General features: G+C 32.6%; 1 protein-coding gene across 1 annotated transcript in view; it reads left to right on the top strand.

Moving 5' to 3' along the window:
* Positions 1-998: 998 nt before the first annotated feature.
* The window catches only part of LOC128235402 (uncharacterized), a 75290-nt gene continuing 57102 nt past the window's right edge, over positions 999-19186 (top strand). Inside the window, exons 1-5 of the mRNA XM_052950223.1 lie at positions 999-1065; positions 15907-15980; positions 16734-16852; positions 18353-18384; positions 18577-18593. Coding sequence (XP_052806183.1) covers positions 15914-15980; positions 16734-16852; positions 18353-18384; positions 18577-18593 — 235 coding nt within the window. The 5' untranslated portion in view covers positions 999-1065; positions 15907-15913. The remainder of the gene's footprint in view (positions 1066-15906; positions 15981-16733; positions 16853-18352; positions 18385-18576; positions 18594-19186) is intronic.

Raw genomic sequence — 19186 nt, 5'->3', positions numbered from 1 at the left:
GTAGTTCGTATTATTCATGCCTGATCACAGTAAAGATGTTTTGAAGGTAGCATTGAAGTTACTCTGATGTTAGCATTTGGTATCATCAACGCCTTTCCATCAGTGAAGACACTTGGAAGTAGGCAGTTCGTATTATCTACGCAAAATCACCTGTAAAGAAACCCGTAAGATGGGATTGAAGTATTTCGGATGTTGGTATTTGGTAGCAGTAACGCCTTACCATCAGTGAAGAAACTCTGAAGTAGGCATTTCGCATTTCCTACACGTTATCAGTGAAAATACTCGAAAGATGGCATGATGCCTTGTTACCAGTGAACTAGTACGGCATTTTGCAGTAAACTTATTTGGATTGCTTGCACAACTTAGGTAAACCTCATAACAGTATGGAACTGAGTAGCAACTAACATTCTTTTCATGCCTTATATTATAATTTGATGTTAATCTGAATGTGTTTTTACTGCAGATGTTTGATATCAATTCCATTATTGAATAGTTTCTGATATCGTAAATGGTTGGAATTTATGGTCGCGCTGCGTTCCCCATTGATTTAACGCGAGTGAGTATGGACGCCACGAGTCTGTCAATATTAGATATCATGTAAAGGCCAATGGGTGTAAATTTATCAATAAAAATAAACATTCTTCGTACTATAACATACTAAAAGAAATTCCAAACTTGAGATGGACGCCGTCAAAATTGTGTTAAAATTAAATATAGGGTGATGTTGTAAAATGTTTCTTCTTCAGATTACTTTTAATATGTTTGTTCGATTTCAGTTTTTTCTCACTTGCTATATTATTTATTTTGAAAAACCCATGTAACAAAACATTTTTTGTTGTGGCCTACTACTTTTCTATCCTTTTCATATCTAGATGTTCTGATAGATATCGAGTTACGATTGTTAAAAATCCTTTATAAAGTTGTTATGCGTCGGTGCAATGCATAATTGATCGATTTTCACAACAGCTTGAGGTAATCGTCGGGATAACTTGTAAGAAAGTTATATGTTAGTGTTGTATTTGAAGTGTGGCAGAAGTTCAAACGGAGGTTCTTTCAAGAGTACTTGTAAGTTGGTTATATTTCATTGTTTTATTTAAAAGTGTCAACACAATATTTCTACTAAGTCTGTTTATGAATGATTTGATAGTTGTCTACATTTGAAAACGTTTGTTATATAAATCTGAAAATATAGTCCATCGGCAAGCCTTTGTTTATATGTATGCGATGTGTTTCTGCTAAAGAACCATAAATGCATGTAAATCAAAATCATCAAGAAATGTTTGTCAAACATTATGCCCCCCCCCCCCCGAGTACCATGATGTCAGGATTATATTGACAATTGAATAAGATATGGACCGAAATGGCAGCTGATTTTTCACTGACATTGGATGCCGTTGAAGTAGTTTTAAGATTATGACCAATGAAAGTGTGAGGATAGAGTGTGTTATGACCATGACCTTTGACTATTTGACCTCAACATCCACAGGAGTCATCAGTTGGTCACCAAACAACTAAATGTCAAGTTTGAGTGTCATGGGTGCAGGCATTGGCAAGTTATCACACAGACAAGCTTTTTTCGTTCAAGGTCACTGTGACCTTGACTTTTGACCCGAGGACCCCTTAAATCATAAGGGGTCATCTACAGGTCAGACGCACCTCCAAGTCAAGTTTGAGGGTCATCGATGCAGGCATTGTCGAGTTATCAGTCGAAACATTCAAGGTCACTGTGAACTTGACCTTGACTCGATGACTCTACTTGTCAGGCCCAACTTCTATGTCAAGTTTATTGAGAATAGATTCAGGCATTGTTGACATATTACTGGAAGAAGATTTGTTAACTTTTTTTGCGTTAACGGTTACTGTGGCCTTGACCTTAACCCGATGTCCCCCAAAGTCAAAAGGGGTCATCTACTGGTCAGGCCAAATCTCCAAAGTCAAGATTGAGGGCCATGGGTGCATGTATTGTTGAGTTATCAGCTGGAAAACCTTGACCTTTGGCCCAATGACCCCTATAATCAATAAGGGTCATCTACTCGTCAGCCCCAGCCTCCACACGTCAAGATTGACGTCCAGGAATTATTGAGTTTTCACTCGGACAAGCTTTGGTGTACAGATAGACCGACCGTTCGACCGACCGACATGTGCAAAGCAATATACCCCTCTTCTTCGAAGGGGGGCATACAAATAAAAAAGTATAGTACAAATTTGATCAGGAAATGTTTTCAGATAACATTTATGGGGAGAAATGATAAATTCGGTGTTTAATGAAAAATACATAATTCGCTTGGAATTTTAGTCGTTTTCGTGTATTTCAAACATATTCATTAAAGAATCATGGAACTATATAATATTTGTGCAAACATGGGAACCAACTCTTTTGAAATTTATTCATATAATGGTTGTTGTAAACGTTTGACGATTGAGTTTTATGTCAGTGTTGTCGAAATCGATAATGCTATTACAACCGAGTGAAAAAAGGTTAAACATAACTTTGCTATTTTAAACTGTTGCGGTCTCTTTTCATTGTGACATGTATACATACAAACAAACATACATCCAACCACTTAAAGTACCATTCGTTTCAATGTGACGCACATTTAGCATATGCAATGCATTCAAATGACATGACCATTTTGATTGGGACAAAGCTAATTGGTGATAATTTTGATTAAACACTATCATATACACCTAAGCAAAGAAACAAATTATGTAAAAAATATAATAATACAAATATCGCAGACTCGCGAATATTTTTCCTGATAAAAGTATTTGGAGTGTTCCTTGTATTAGCACTGATAAATTCAATACGGAAGTAAACGAACCGGGTAATATTATTCTAACTGAAAGATTTCGTTTTGTTTTAAAAATGTGCGCATTTGTTATTCTAGGTGTTGTCTATATGACACTAAGTACAAACATGTAATTTGTTTTCATTCTTTTTTAAACAGTGAGGTTATTTCGAATAAGAATTGCAAACACGCAATCAAAAACGATGCAGGAGTTGGATGATAGTAATTTGGTATTTAATTTCAAGACAAAAGAACAAAATTGTATAAATGTGTAACATCAAAACCTATCGTAGTCTATTAAATTCTGTCAACATGGTAATCCATGAATAATGAAGGATCATATGAACATTTTCCAATAAGTGGAATGCATTTCATCTTGTCCGATCTCAAACTAAAAAACAATAGCGTATTTAAACTCATTTAGAAACAACAATGAAACCCAACTAGCCAAAAGTTAAAATTTACATATTAACAAGTTTAAAAAAAGAGGATTATAACGATATTTCAGTAAGAGGAATGGTAAACTGTGACAAGACATCGGAATTAATAAATTTCTAACGACCGGTCGTGACAATACAATGACGGCTGTTGGCTGTTAATGTATATTTATTCTACAGAATAAATAGTTCAAGATAACATCGCATCAAAATATTTGAGTAGGTTTTTAAATACCTTAAGTTAAGGAACAATATAAAGTGAAAAATGTGTTTCCTTGGGGAAGTGGTTTGAAAATTCAGTTAAACTGAAAATTTATGGAATTTGTTAATGACTTAGTCGAATTGCGCAATAAAAAATAAAAAACAACAACATTATTTTGTATTTGTATATACAAGGATCAGAAACTGAACAATTATGGTAACATACTTGAAATACGAGCTGCATATTCTGCAATACATATATTTCTGAAAACAGAATGCTGTCAGGTTATCGGAATTTGATAACAAAACAATAAAAACAAGCCCCAAATATGTACCTTCTTCTTTATATTTCATGCTTTATACTAAAAGTGAATTTGTACATTCTTCGTTTCCAAAAAAAGAGCCGTAAACATTTTATATTTTGTCAGATATGCGCACTTCTTTTTTACATACATGAAACTCTGATTTGAGTTGAACAAAGTAGGAATGTTAGTTCCTTAATGTAGCAAAATATATGCACAACATTCCAACGATGATGGCATCCCAAAAGCTGACTCCTTTGTATGCGGAGCAGGCCATGTACAGTCAATTCGAGCCTTCGGTATGGCAGCAAGATCGACAAGTGCACTGTACAGTTGGTGCTCTTTCAGTTGTCACTGGATATAGAAGTTTCTTACTCACTAGATCCCAACCTCAATCTAGCGGGTTCAAAACAGTGTTTCCTTTCCACTTCTGATTATGTAGAAATACCCGCAAACTGTAACACGTAGTACTTCATCACCACCTTTGACCCCGGTATTGTTATTCATGCGCACAACAGCGTCTTTCTTTATAAACATGGATTCTTTCATAGTTTTGCCAACCACTTTAGCTACCACATCTTCACCAATATATTTTGCTTCATCAGCATTACTCTCATATGATGCAACACCACTGTTTATACTCTTCGTATCTGCTTCACATCGGAATTGATGTTTTTCTTGCAAGTACCCCGGTACAGAGTAACCATTTCTATGTGTTTTCTGTCCTGAGTTAGGTTTGCTGTTGTGGTCTCCATGATCCAATCAGCCTTTGAAATTGCACCCATACTCCGATCCCTTGTCAAACCTTCAATAATTTCAGACTCCACATTAGCATCTGCTCAATTACTTAGTCCTCATAACTAACCGTACATTTGTTGTAGAGTAGTGTAATATAATTATGTAAAATGCAGTCATTTATGTTCCTTTTCAGCTTAATTTTGGCTAGTTATTGGCATACTCTTAATTTTCCTACTTTAATTTGTTTATTTAAAAAAACAAAAAAAACATTAATATCACATTTCACAATAAATGATTCGTCTTTACACAAGGTATGTTATAGTGCTCTATAAAATATATCAAACAGAGGTATTCCGATATTTCTTTAATAAATAATTTGATTATAATAGACAAATTCCAGAAATAAGTACTTTTGTTAACATTTTTCAACATTTTACCCCAAATATCACATTTCACAAAAATCGATGTGTCTACACGTTAGGTATGGCGCTGTATAATATATATTAAACTGAGTTATTCTGGTATTTTTAGGATAACCATAATTGTGATATAGACAAATTTCAGAAATTCACACGTTTGTTTACATTTTTTTTAACATTTTACCCAAAGTAAATGTTGTGTCTACACATTTGATATGTTATGGTGCTGTAACAATCTATCAATTACAGGTTATCTAATATTTCTTTTGCTAGATCTAATTTTGATAAAGACATATCCCAGAAATGTATACCTTTGTTCATTTTTTTTGTTTACATTCAACCCCAAAAAATCACATTTAACAATATATGATGTTCCTATACGTAAGGTATGTCATGGTGCGATCAAATTTCTATTAAATACAGTTATTTTGGTATTTTGATTGTTAGGTCATTGTTGTATACAGACGATTTAAAAACATCCATACTTTCGTTTACAATTTTCAACATTTTACCCAAAAAAATCACATTCTTCACCATTCGAATTTTCTATTCTTTTTTCCAAGCACATAAGATATCTAACAACAAAAATATGCCCAAATCATTTATGTGTATTTTTTCCTTTATTTGCATTTTTAGCGACAGGGTCACTTGACTAATTTATGAACATCACTGATAATAACAATCTTAATACTACAATGAAAACTCTACGTACAAGCCATGGAGGCAAATACATTATGATGACTCTGACACCACTCTGTATAAAAGCACAAAAACCAAACACACATCAACTCTGGACGTACAGACATACCACATGCATGAAAACATAGGCTTACCAAACACAAATCGACCAAGACATACCCAATACAAAAAAACACAGACATACCGCATACAAGGCAACATCGATATACACCAAACAAAACAACACAGACATACCAAATATAAAACAAAACCGACATATCCCACATTTTACATCACAAACATTATCCATACCAGCAACGCAGACAAACCACATACAAAACAACACCGACATATCCCACATTTAACAACACATACATTGTCAGTACCGACAACATATCCATATCACGTACAAAACAACAGTGGTGCGTCACATGTTCATTTAACACTTGTTAATAATTGACCTTCGATTATCTAAGTATTATTTAACAATGTTTGTTTCTAATAAACAACCAATAAAACATTTTAGTAGCAAAATGTTTTGTTGATCATTATCAATCAATACAAACTAAAGCCGGTCATCCCAGTAAAGTTCTGTACTATGCAAATATACCTAGGTAATAATATTAATCTTAGTATCAACACTATCAAGAAAAGTATCATAAACGCTCATGTTTCAGTGTTATCCATATTTAATACAGATGTCAATTCATTTTATTTGCTTTAATACTTAACAAAGCCAAAACAAATATTACGCCTGTGCGTTCAAACTTTCGTGCCAAAATATCACGTGACTACAGACACGGATGTGCTTGTGGGTCAAATAAGTGTGGACACTAAATATATTCATTTAGGCAAAGTATAGAAAATGGTGCGAGCTTTTTCGGAATGCGCTAGCTGATATTTTTGGTAGATTGCCAACTTTGTAAAATAAATTATCTGCTTTTGTACAACTTTTATACACAGATTCATAAACCACTCTGCTCAAATGTGCAAAATTATTCAAATTCCACAACTGTGATTTGCATATTACCGTAGTAAAATACTATTTAGCCTCACTTAATATTATCCAACCTCCTAACTTAAATAACAGTTGTATTAATAGAAGAATATCTCAAAATATCAAATGCCTTACACCGAAATGATTTCCTTATGCTTCTAAGTATAGTCACTCTTCATTAATCTCAACAATAATCTCTTCTTTAAATCTGAACGTATCCCAATAAACATCGCTCTCCGACTCATTTCCGCTGAATGTGGAATACATATGTTACAGGCAAGTATTGGCAAGTCTCCTGCTCGAACTCAATATCACTGCTATCATTCATAAACTCTATTTGATCATGCCACCACTTTCATTATGCTAAATCACAAATGTTACCTATCACTGTTGAACACTTTAGTTGCAAAGTCCGTGTGTCAACTTGTTCACTAAAGCACACAAAGTGTAACATTAGTGTTCAGATTTCACCTGATCCCAAAACCAACCATAAACCTCCAATCTAAACATTGTGTTCTACAATAACCCCCTGTACTATTTAAACCAAATAATCCAATTGGCACAATTGTTGAACCACTCTTTTAAACTAAACATCAATGAAATATACAAATCACTATATAAACTCAATTTTCTAAATAAGATTCACAAGTCACTTCAAATGCGTCCATTATAAATACAAATACTTAAATATCATCACACTAATCAACTCCTTCCCTTACTGTTACCATATTTTTTTAACCAAGTATATCAATCTCCCGCCATAATGAGCACGATTCAATATAAAAAAGAATCACAATAATCCATGATCTTCTACCATTAGCATGTTTTTTATTACACGCATAAAACTTCAATATACATTCATGAATTAGTTTATGTTCAACTTCAACATTACTATAAGTGAGTGCTTACTGGAGGTCAATACACAACGCAAACGCACAGTATTAAACTTCCAGTTCAAGCGTTTCAGCTTATAAAGACCCTTGAATTCAATCCATTTCGTATCTCTTTAAGTAACACCCATTTTAATACTGTCCCTTTAATTCACTTAAGTTAATAGTGTGTATCAATTTAAGCAAATTTTGATATGACAGAAAACTAATTTGTAGTTTGCCTCTTTTCACTTTCAAGTGTAGCAACGTCCACTTCACATGCAAATGTACCACTGGCATTGTATTTAATTCATTTCCCCCACTTGTCTTCCATTAAAAATTACCAAATTACGATTAAGAACTTAATTGTTGTAATGTGTAACTTGCAAATGAAACCCAATGAATATTAGTTTTGCAATTTGCGGTTCATGTTTTATCTTTGTAATTGTAACAGTTAAGCGTTTTATGAATTCAAACAAATCAATAAAATAATTTCAGGAGTCCAAAAAATATGTTGGAGTTCAATTTAAGTAATTAATGCAGCTTATTTTATAACCCTAAATGTAACTAATTTCTAAACTGTTTTTCAAATATTTAATAAGTTCAACATCCTTATTAAATTATATCTACGTTAAGCAAAAAAAGCACTCATTACTACTAAATTAATACTTTTTTAGCACCCACTGCTTTTATTTAAGTAAATTCTATATAAGGTGTACTACTATGTAAAAAAACCACATGGCAGTCAAATATTTACGTATATAAGTCACATGACAAATTAATGGCGTAATAATTGTCAATGAATCAATATTAACATTCACCGCACAGGTAAAATAAATAGTACCATGTCTAACTTCGAAATTGCAATACAACACGGAATCAATGACAATGTTTACCATATACATATAAAATGCAGAATGAAAGATATTATCCCTTAAGCCTTGAAAATTGCAAAATAACCCTGACTTGAAAACATACACCTGTATGCACTCAAAGGTCGTAGACTAGGTCAATATAACAATAAATGTTGTATTTGAAATGTATTGCAGCCGCTGATCAATGTAAACAGATACGGTATCACATAATTTCCAAAATAGCAGCACTGTAAATCACTAAATATGCCGTGAACAGATTAAACTTTAAATGCATTAATGAGGAAGTAATTAAAATTAGCAAGCAGTTAGTAATTATTATAATATAAATACCTTAACCCTATTGGTTTTTTTTATGCAAGTAAAATATCTCTATTAATTTACAAAATATCCCTAAATCATGTTAAATGTGCAATCTTCAAAACAAAGCCATAGTTTACTGTTCAGACAATCCGTATAGCATATGTTCACCATAGATTATATAATTGATGCAACAACCTGAAATTTAGTATACACAGCCACATTAAATCAATTGCAACACCATATTTGCTTAATATTGAACATGTTTAAGAAAAGTATTTCATACAATATCTAAAAGTGCTAAATGACCTAGCCTTTAGCGTGTGATATAAAAGGGTTATTAGTACTGCGTTTTGATCCGGGAGGTTGTATTCAACTCGAGTGGATTTTTGCAGATTCGGATTTCACGAGGCACAAGCCGAGTGAAATCAAAATCTGCAAAAATCCACAAGAGTCGAATACGACGTTCCGGATTAAAACGCAGTACTAATAACCCTTTTATTATATACATTACTGGTTAGATCACTTATAAGCCACACGCTTTCATAATAAATGTCTTTCTTACGACGCATTATTTTGTTTAATGACGTCATTTTAACATCGCACAACGATACTCATCATGACGTGACGTCACAAGAGTGGAATACGGCCGTATTGCTTTTTAAGGTTTAAAAACTCATTTATGAACATGAAACTCTATAGTTTAAACATACCAATTGATAATACCCATTCGAGTGTATAAAATTACTGGTATATTGTCAAGACTGATCTTGATCGTAATCGGATACATTTTCCTTACACGTACTGGGATTGTAAAACAGGTTTGCAGGATCAAATATTTAAATAGTCGGCATCTCTAGGAAAGTTTGAAATAATATTTGGTTATCATATGACTAGTCGCATGTTTATTTTTCGCAGCTCTGTTATAATTTACTTAATTCTTTGTCTTACTATCACGACATTTGCAACGAGTTTCGGCGAGTTTATAACTCGCATCTATATGTATATATATATTTATGACGACAACCCACGACAAAATGCAAATGGCATACGGTTGTTGCGACATAGTTTGTGGACGGATTGAATATCCTCTACGATATTTCTTTGTGGGTATTCGACGAATGTACAACACCTTGCGATAGTACTACGAGTCAAGTACGAGCTTAGGAGCTCGGTTTAAGATAACCGTCGACAAAACCCTGATAAAACAGGCAAACGTTTGTCAATAATATCAAATAACAACTAACGTGCGCGACCTTGTGACAACTGAATACTACATGAAAAAAAAATCATTACAAAAGCAGCAGACCAATTTAGTCACAGTTTGATATTCCTTCTCAAAAACCTTGCAATGATTGAACACACTCCTACAATCAATTGAGATTGTCAAAAGATGTCCGTGATTTCACGCAGTTATTCATGACTGGGCCTAAAACCTTATAACGACAATGGCGGGTAGTCTAATTATAACATAAGTGAAACCATCATGGTAATGGTCATTTGGTACTGGGCCGTGCAGATATTGTGTCAAAGCGTCGAACGAACGTTTATTTTCTCAAGGCGGAAAAAAGGATGTACAGTTTGCGTTTGTTTATTTAAGGAATTGGGTTGGTCAAAGTATGTGGAGTCAGCATCAACCCCGCAATTAATTTCTTATATTTACACCACTAGTCCATTATTTTATTCAAGAATTGTGAAAGAAATACTTCATTTTATTTAAGAAAACCAGTCATTAATCCTTTCTTACCCATTTTGTAAATAGAACGACCTGACTGTAACCGAAAACATTTTTTTTTTCAAATGACGTTACAATAACGCGGGAAAAGATCAACCACTTGAAATCACTGTTTAACGTAAAATCTAAACACTTATGGTAAAATACATTTAGAACATAATCAATTAACACTTTCTAAAATGTTGATTTATATTTTACGGGACCTGCTGACACAATACAAACAATAAAAATATCAATAGTTTTCATGTATATTGTTATGCGATGGATTGCGATCCGAACATATCCGAAGATGTTGATGAACGCAATTGCTGAAAGGCAGTTCATTTAAGGAATGGAAGTTGAGGTGTAAATATTTGTTGTACAAACCCAACGACATGTAAAAAACTGATTACATGACCACATTAAAAGGTTAGGTATTCTGTCAGCTTTGAATTTGAGCTAGAATTAATTGACTTCGGAGAACTTTATTAATAAATATATACTGCTATAACATTTTTATCATGTATTTACAGTAGATCGTCTATATTTATCACCTTACAACTATAAACCGAATAATCAATTTGAAATTTAATTTGAACTTTCTTTTGAAGGGATATTTTGTGACTGTTAAATTCAATTCCCGTGTTTATACAAAGATCGTCTTTTGAAATGAGTAAATTATAAACCAGATCGTCGAATGAGATCGAGTGTCGGTTTTACAACAAGCTTTGTTTTGTGCTGTGGATGTTCATGCTTTTCGAGGAAAATATATAGGTATCTTAAGATTTGAAAGTTTTATCTAGAATATTTATGTCTACATTGTATTTTCTTAATATCAGTATTTTGAGATGTGTCTGTTATTTATTTGTTTTCTTGTCTGATTTCCTAATATATCTGAATAACTTTTTTATCTTCTGAACCATCTTCAGTCTTATTTTGTGCGTGCAAAGTGATACGAACCTGGTTGACTTTCCACATTCATGCTTTAAAATTCAAGATTCAACACAATCATTGAAGAAATCAAACATACGTTTCTCAATATAGGATATAGATGTTATGCAATTTAATTTAATTTACAATTATAACATAATAGATATTATATTGAAACTAAAAAAGAATGCAATATTATCAACATAAATTATAATTAGAATAGTTGTGTATTGATATTCTGGCACATTTCATTAGAATGCTAACTTAACAATAATTTGACCAGGTATAAATGCTTTTTAAATAACAAATTAAGTTATACTATATATCATGGTAAATACAACACAAATTCGTTGATTGTATTGCGACAGGGCGTATCAACTATATACTATACTTTCAACATTCCTGATATATCAGATTTTGAGCCTGCTATCTTTACCCTAAATAATCACTGTCAAATTTGAATAACGAGCGATCGCGTGATCAATACCCAAGTCAACGTACACTGACACGGAAATATTTGTGTAGATTAAGCCGTTTTCACAATCGTATACAAAGAAGCAGTAATTTAAAATATGAATAATATAATACTAATCATATATCTACTGAATGTGTAATTTGAAACACAGTTGACTTGGTAATCCTTTACCACAAAAATAACTTAGACGGAATAATAGGCAGTTTTGATGCAGTAGAAATAAAGAGCAATAAAATCGCTTGTTCATTTAATTATATAATACGTTTGCAAATGGAAACATAACGCTTTTAAAAAGGATCTTTGCAATATGGCTATTTCCATAACGGTAAAAAAAGCAATTTAGGTCACTTTTTAATTTCTTGTTTCTGTTTTTTTTCAAACGGACTGCGTGTAGATGATTTAAATAAGAAACCAACGTCGTTTAAATATGGCCGTAAATAAAAATAAAAAAGAACAGCAAAACATTCTTGAGTTGTAAATTTTCTAACGATTGGTTATAGATGAAACGAATAAGATACAAACGTTTAATTGAAACATTATTTATATAATTAATATAACAGTCGTACGTTTTTAAATTAATCCTGTATAAAGAACAAACTGTCACTTTACGAGAGATAATTAAACAAATATGTTTTAATGTTGCATGTGACAACGCGTAACTGATTAGTTCAGTAAAATGTTATTGATTCGTAAAGCAAACGGCGAGTGCATTAAAGAAGGTATTGAAATAGTCAATCATTGACATTGTTTATGCTTTGCAAACTTGATATATGATATTAAGTGAAACTAGGTGGAAAGCTTGCGTTGGAATCTCACAGAATGACATTTTAAACAATTTTTTGGCAATATAGGTGACTCAGATGAAGATTATTGATCTGCTTAAATATTAGTTTCATATATTCAAATGCATAGTTCCGACAAAGGGGCTTTAAGAAAATAGTCATGATAAACTAATAATGAGCTTTTGCAACACAATTTATGTTGGTGTATATTTTTAATTGGATAAATGCCATAGCTCTGGTATTACTGACACAAATACCAGAAAAGGTTCAGTTTTTATACCGGTAATGTTTGATCATAAATGCCCATTCTACGATAAACACAAACGTGAGTAAACACATGTTTAGGAGAAGTGTACTACATATGACTTAGGAGTCAATATTGATAGGTCAACTCTGGTCTTGCGGCATAACGCACATAAGGTACATGCATTTTATTATGCGACACAATGTACATTTACGCATTTTGACTAGTATATTGAATCAGAATGTCCGTTGTATTCTGACGTAATCATGCCATAAAAGGCAAATGTCTAAATAAAGTTAGTGTTCTGGAAATCAGAACGTTTGCTTACAAATAGGTCCGCAGTAATTTTCAAATACTGCTGACTGAGGGAAAATACTTCAAACAATATGAAATCACTTAATTAAAGAGTGTTTCTTTAATAAACTATCACGTTTGGATTCAAACATGCTGATATCTGCCTTATTTGGTTATTCAATCGGTTACAGTATTTCCCTTTTTTCTCACAATATAGTATTAGTTTGATGGGGTTGAAATCCTGCTTTAGTGTCATATGACCTGTACACAATTTAGTGATATTTAAACTTTAAATGTTTATTTTTACCTTCAGATTTATCTAATGGGTCTCTATTTAAAACTATCAAGCATAAACAGCAATGAATTACTACAGTTTAACAATGTCAACAAATCTCGCCTGCCAAAATATCGATAGTAATTTGATGGGAATGAACTCCTGCTTTAGTGTCATATGACCTGTACAAAATAAAGTGACATGTAACCTAAAGATTATACGTTTTCCTGCAGATTTATCCAACGGGTCTCTCCTAAAAACCATCTAGCATAAACAACAATATTTACACCTCAACTTCCATTCCTTAAATGAACTGCCTTTCGGCATTGCGTTTTTCAATCGATGAACGCAACATCTTCGGATATGTTCGGATCGCAATTCATTGCATAACAATATACATTAATATTTTTTAACTTGTTATTGTTTGTATTGTGTCAGAAGATGCCGTAAAATATTAAATAATGATATGTTAAATGTATCGTTGCCAGAGGTGTTTCAATTTTACGTTTTAAAGTGATTTCAAGTGGTTGATCTTGACGTCATTTGAAAAAACTTTTCCGGTTACAGTCGGGTCGTTCTATTTACAGAATGGATGAGAAAGGATTACTGAAAGGTTTTCTTAAATGAAATGAAGTATATTTGTTTAACAATTCTTGAATGAAATAATGCACTATTGGTGTAAATAAAAGCAATGAATTGCGGGATTGATATCATTATCGGGGATATGAACGCAATTTGGCTGGTCAAAGTACGCGTTCGGACTCCACACACTTTCACCAGCCCAATTGCGTTCATACCTCGATAATGTCATCAATCCCGCAATTCATTCCTTAAATGAATTACTGCAGTTATGAATTTATGTCAGAATACTCGACATGACTAAATATCGGACATTAGTTTGATTGGAACGAACTCCTGCTTTGATGTTATATGACCCGTACAAAAATTATTAACATGTAACCTAAAGTACGTATGTTTTCCATCATATTGATCGAATGGGTCACTCCTTCGAACTATCTAGCATAAAAAAACAATGTTTTACGGCTGTTTAATAATATCAGAAAATCTCAAAATGGGTACATATCGGGAAGTGAAAGAACTTAAATTTCGTCGAAATGTTTTAAGTACGAAACACATGCTAGGTAAAGTACCCAAACGAGAAATGTTAATAAAAAAACATGCAGCCTTCATGCAGCTTACCCTCCAATCTTTCAATAAAACCAGAATTATCACCTGAACATGCCTCAAGTTGAATAAATTTGTTAAAGTTTCAGAAAGTATAAACACTAATCTAAACACAGCGTTCACGTCCATTCACTAGCACAACAATGAAGGCCTGTCTATTTTTCTAATTAACGTATTTAATAATTCAAACTTATTCTTAATTTTATTTATTACCCTTCAATATTACACGAACACAAAAGCCTTTATTTGAGAAAAATAAAAACATTCGCGTTGTGGTAACATTAAACTTTCATTTATGAAACAGATGTGGTAGCCTTATTTTGGGAATAAGTAATAGTGTAATATAGCCATTTGTACTGTTCAGTTTAAGGAAGCATATATATTCGTGAGTATTTCGTTATCATCTGCCAAAAGAACTATGTTTTCACCTTTGTCGTCCGTTTTGTTGGTATAAAAAAAAATATTGAACAAAACAGGATTTCTTGTTTACATTTTTACCTCATTGCTTCATTGATTATAAAATTATGTGTTATGATAATAATAACTATTTACTTACATCATGGAGTACAACTGATTATAGATGAGCAATTTCCAAAGTGAATGTCTTGTTTGTCTTGGGGTGGTATTCAATATTGGTATTTATTGGATCAAGATTCGTGTATCGTATCAGATTGCATGTACTGAATAACCAACCAATACAGTGAATGAAGTTAAAGATGTATGACAATAAGATTGACGTAAGTTGCATATTGAATACCACCCAGAATAATGATTGACTTTTTCTGAGAGAAAGTGCACCGTTTAAAAATAGTAAAACATATAAATCTCGAATAATACTGTGTGGCTATGTGGTTATGACATTTGAGCAGACGACTAAAAACTTAGTTCTGGTCCGGCGCTGGTTGAGCAAATGAAGTTGTACCATAAACACTTAGAAGTCCTGCGCCTTATCAAAAGGGATAGCTAGACATTTTTTTTTACTTGAGCCTTTTTGCATTAATATTTATGCGAAAAGCTACAGAAACAAGCTCTGTAGGAAAAAGTTTAAACATGAACCCGATTTAATGGCACTGTGTAAACGCCAAAGACATATAACATAAACTCCCAAACAAGACACCTGGAAGAACAGCACAAAACTCCACAATCAGCAGAGTGCACATATACTATATATAAACAAAAACTAGGTGTGTTTATCAAGGATTGTATGGTACTGCCTTGGAACGGTCATTAAAATGTGAATTTACTGGGGGTTTAAACCAGTTTAAGTGCACAAACCTCACTCTAATCCCAACAATCCTAAATAAAGATAAAACGCAAAAGGTAAATCAAAGTATGCATTAACTTGAGGAAACTTAACAATAAAACAAATAATAATAAACTGATTGTTTTCTATAAACAAATTTCAGAGCAACAATGACGCCCTTTTATGGCGTGTTGTGGATCGTGATCTTATTGGTGTTGGTGTTAGCTAAATATATAGGTAAGGCGTTTTTTTAATATTTAACATTTTTTTGCCTATTAGAAGCGTATATATATATATATATCATATTATATATTTTTGATATTGACAATTCGTGCAAACTTTTGTTCTAATGTATAATATTTTGTAACAGTACGGATTTTTAGTATTGAACATGTTGTTTAATAATAAAAGTCTAAGTTCTAAGAGACATACAACATAGATAAAAAAAGTGTGTTTGTGCAGGAACCTGTAATGTTTTAAGCAATACGCATACGTTACGAATGATCAATCGTTAGTACCTTCTATTCATCCAGTACTTCCCATCAAAACACGCGTGCTTCATAGGTTATTTTCATATTTTACGGCAGGCCATGTTATTATCGACAAAATGGAGGCCATGCATTCAACATTTATATTTCCATATGATAAATTTTGTTTTATGCATACAAACACTTCGAAATAATCTAAAAGTTTTCACCCAGTATACAGACGGTGAGTTCATATGATGGCTGTCTAGTATGTAACATAAATATGTATTATGATGCAATTATTACAATGAACAAACATTTTTATTTTATAACACGAAAATCAGTCATGTTCGTGTAGTTTACATGCTGTTGGACAAGATCTCTTGCTCTGTTTAAATAGGGCTAAACTATAACGCAGGAGGAAAAACGACCCTTTATCTAGTTCTACTTTCCTCGTTTCTGAATCATAGGAACACTGACTGTGTATAATTACTGCACATTTAACACTTTGAATTGTATACAGGTGCGGCAGTTTATTGGTGCTTTAACAAATTGACAGCAAAATCTTATAGCAAAATGAGCAGATCAAAATCACGACGCGATTATTGGAAAATGACAAAAGGGAAACCAAACCAACGGCAGGTATGTTATTCCATGTTAGTTAAACAAAGTATTTCTATGTGATTAATAAGGTGATAATCGTAGCAAAATAATCTTACCTGACGCGGTGCTCGGCCTGTATACACAAGCGTGGTAAACATAAGCATTTCATGTGCCCTCTGGCCGGGTTTCGGCTATTTAAATTTACTCCACAAAGTCAAACGCCTGAAAGGTGTGAATGCTTTTGTATCACGATGATATACCACAGCTATATAAGCCAACCAAACACAGGCGACACTAGTTAATATTTCAAACGTGTTGTGTAAGCATATTTTATTGCATTTTTTTCTTCCGAATTTATCTTCCCTATAAGTTATTTTTTCAAACATCCCCATTATAGTAATTAAACAAATTATTGCAATTTCGATACACATGTTCATAAAAGTAGGGTCCATTTGTTTCTGACTGAAATTAAAAGGAATCATCAGGTGAAAAAAATATTTTAATAGTCGCAATTTTAGTTTAAGTGTTATGACAGTCATTCATATTATGTGAGTGTTCCTAATATATATATATATATATATATATATATATATATATATATATATATATATATATATATATATATATATATATATATATATATATAAATTATCTTTGAACAGCTGAATATATTATATAGGTGTCGATGTTACAATTGATTCCGAGTGCTATGTTTTGAACCTTCACAAATAAATATCTATCTAGACGGATTTTGTTTTCATTGATCCAATAACAATTTCAGAAGACTGTTCAAAGATTGAAATAGAATCCTCACAAAATGATTTAAATCCATCCAAGTTTATTGTTGGAATCGCAATATACCTTCACAAGCTATGAAACAGTAGTTTATCGACGACGAAAATATGTCGAACCAGACGATGTTCTTAACTGTTTTCGTATTATTATTTGAAGGTAGTATACAAATGACTGTATCAACAACAACTATGAATTACAAATGTTTCAACCTTACTGATCTCAACAATATGATTAAAAATTGCCGCATCGCATTTGCTCTGATACCATTTTAAATTTGAACAACTATAGGACCGATCCATGTGTCCAAAGTTGTATGTCTTTTAAATGTTAAGCTTATAGTTAGAATAATACACTTGTGTCATTTCATATATGTATTGGTATTTTGAGAGTTTCGCAAAAAAACATTAGTTAAAAGAACATTTCCATTTCAAGTTCCAAAATGTTTGACTCATTGCATTTGAGGGTGCTGCGTGTATATTTGATTTTTTAAGAAACACATAAGCAATTTTATTAAAAAAATGTATTCGATTTTGAATACCTTTCCTTTTTATATCAACAAATAGCAATTGACTTTGCTGATCGGATGGTTTGAAGCATCTATAATCCACAGCATTTAATGTTGTCAAAGGAGCTTTGCATTTGGATGAAAAAAGGTTTTCAATAAAATGGGCATGAAAATCATAAGCCCAAAATTGTTGTTTTCGTCTTAAAAAATGTAATTATTAAATTTTGTATTAATTACAGAGAACCATTTCCACGCCATTAATACTGAAAACGTAAGTAAATTTATCTATTGGGAAACCGTTCTATTTTGAGGCAAGATAAGCCGTAAGAATATTAGGTTAAGTCGTATGTTCCTAATTGTTTACCGATTTTAATATAGAATTAGAACACTATGTTTACAGACATTTATATGCAAATTGTAACATTGGATACAATTGATTAACATTTTATTTTATCTATTTCAGCCCGATAGACCCGACAGGTGTGTATGCGCTTAAAATTGTATTATTAAGATGAGAGATGCGATACAATGTCATGTTGTCCAATTTAAAATGGAATGGAATCAAACCAGGCAGGCGTTTTTATGTTTTGCTATATACGCCTAACTCATGATAATTTGTGTCCGATCATACAAGGTTTAGATTTAAAATTATTTTGCGTTCCGACATTTGGTTGTGCGGGGTCATTAAGCGATTTTTGGAGTAAACCTAATTGTTTAGTTTTCACCATGTTACATTCGGGTCACTCCTGTGAGTGGACGTTGGAAGTCAGTCCCTGAACAAGATTTGTTGTGCTTACACGTGTGGGTTATTTTGCCACATTCAATGTGATTGACTTCAGGTTTTAGAGCAGTGCCGTGTTCTGTAAATAGAGCGTTTAAGAGTTAAAGATTACTCAGTATGAGTTCAAGTTTGGGAATAAACGTCAACAAAAATTATGTCAATTTGCGCCCTATGTTTGTTTTCTGGCAAGTTTGCATTTTCGCATCGGCCAACACGCCAGTAAGTTAATATATAGCCAATACGGCAACGCTATTCGTGCCAAAACGACTACATGACACTTAAATGTGTCAGT

Source organism: Mya arenaria, chromosome 1, assembly GCF_026914265.1.
Source record: "Mya arenaria isolate MELC-2E11 chromosome 1, ASM2691426v1".
NCBI classification, from domain to species: Eukaryota; Metazoa; Mollusca; class Bivalvia; order Myida; family Myidae; genus Mya; species Mya arenaria.
This window is presented reverse-complemented; position numbering and strand designations above follow the sequence as displayed.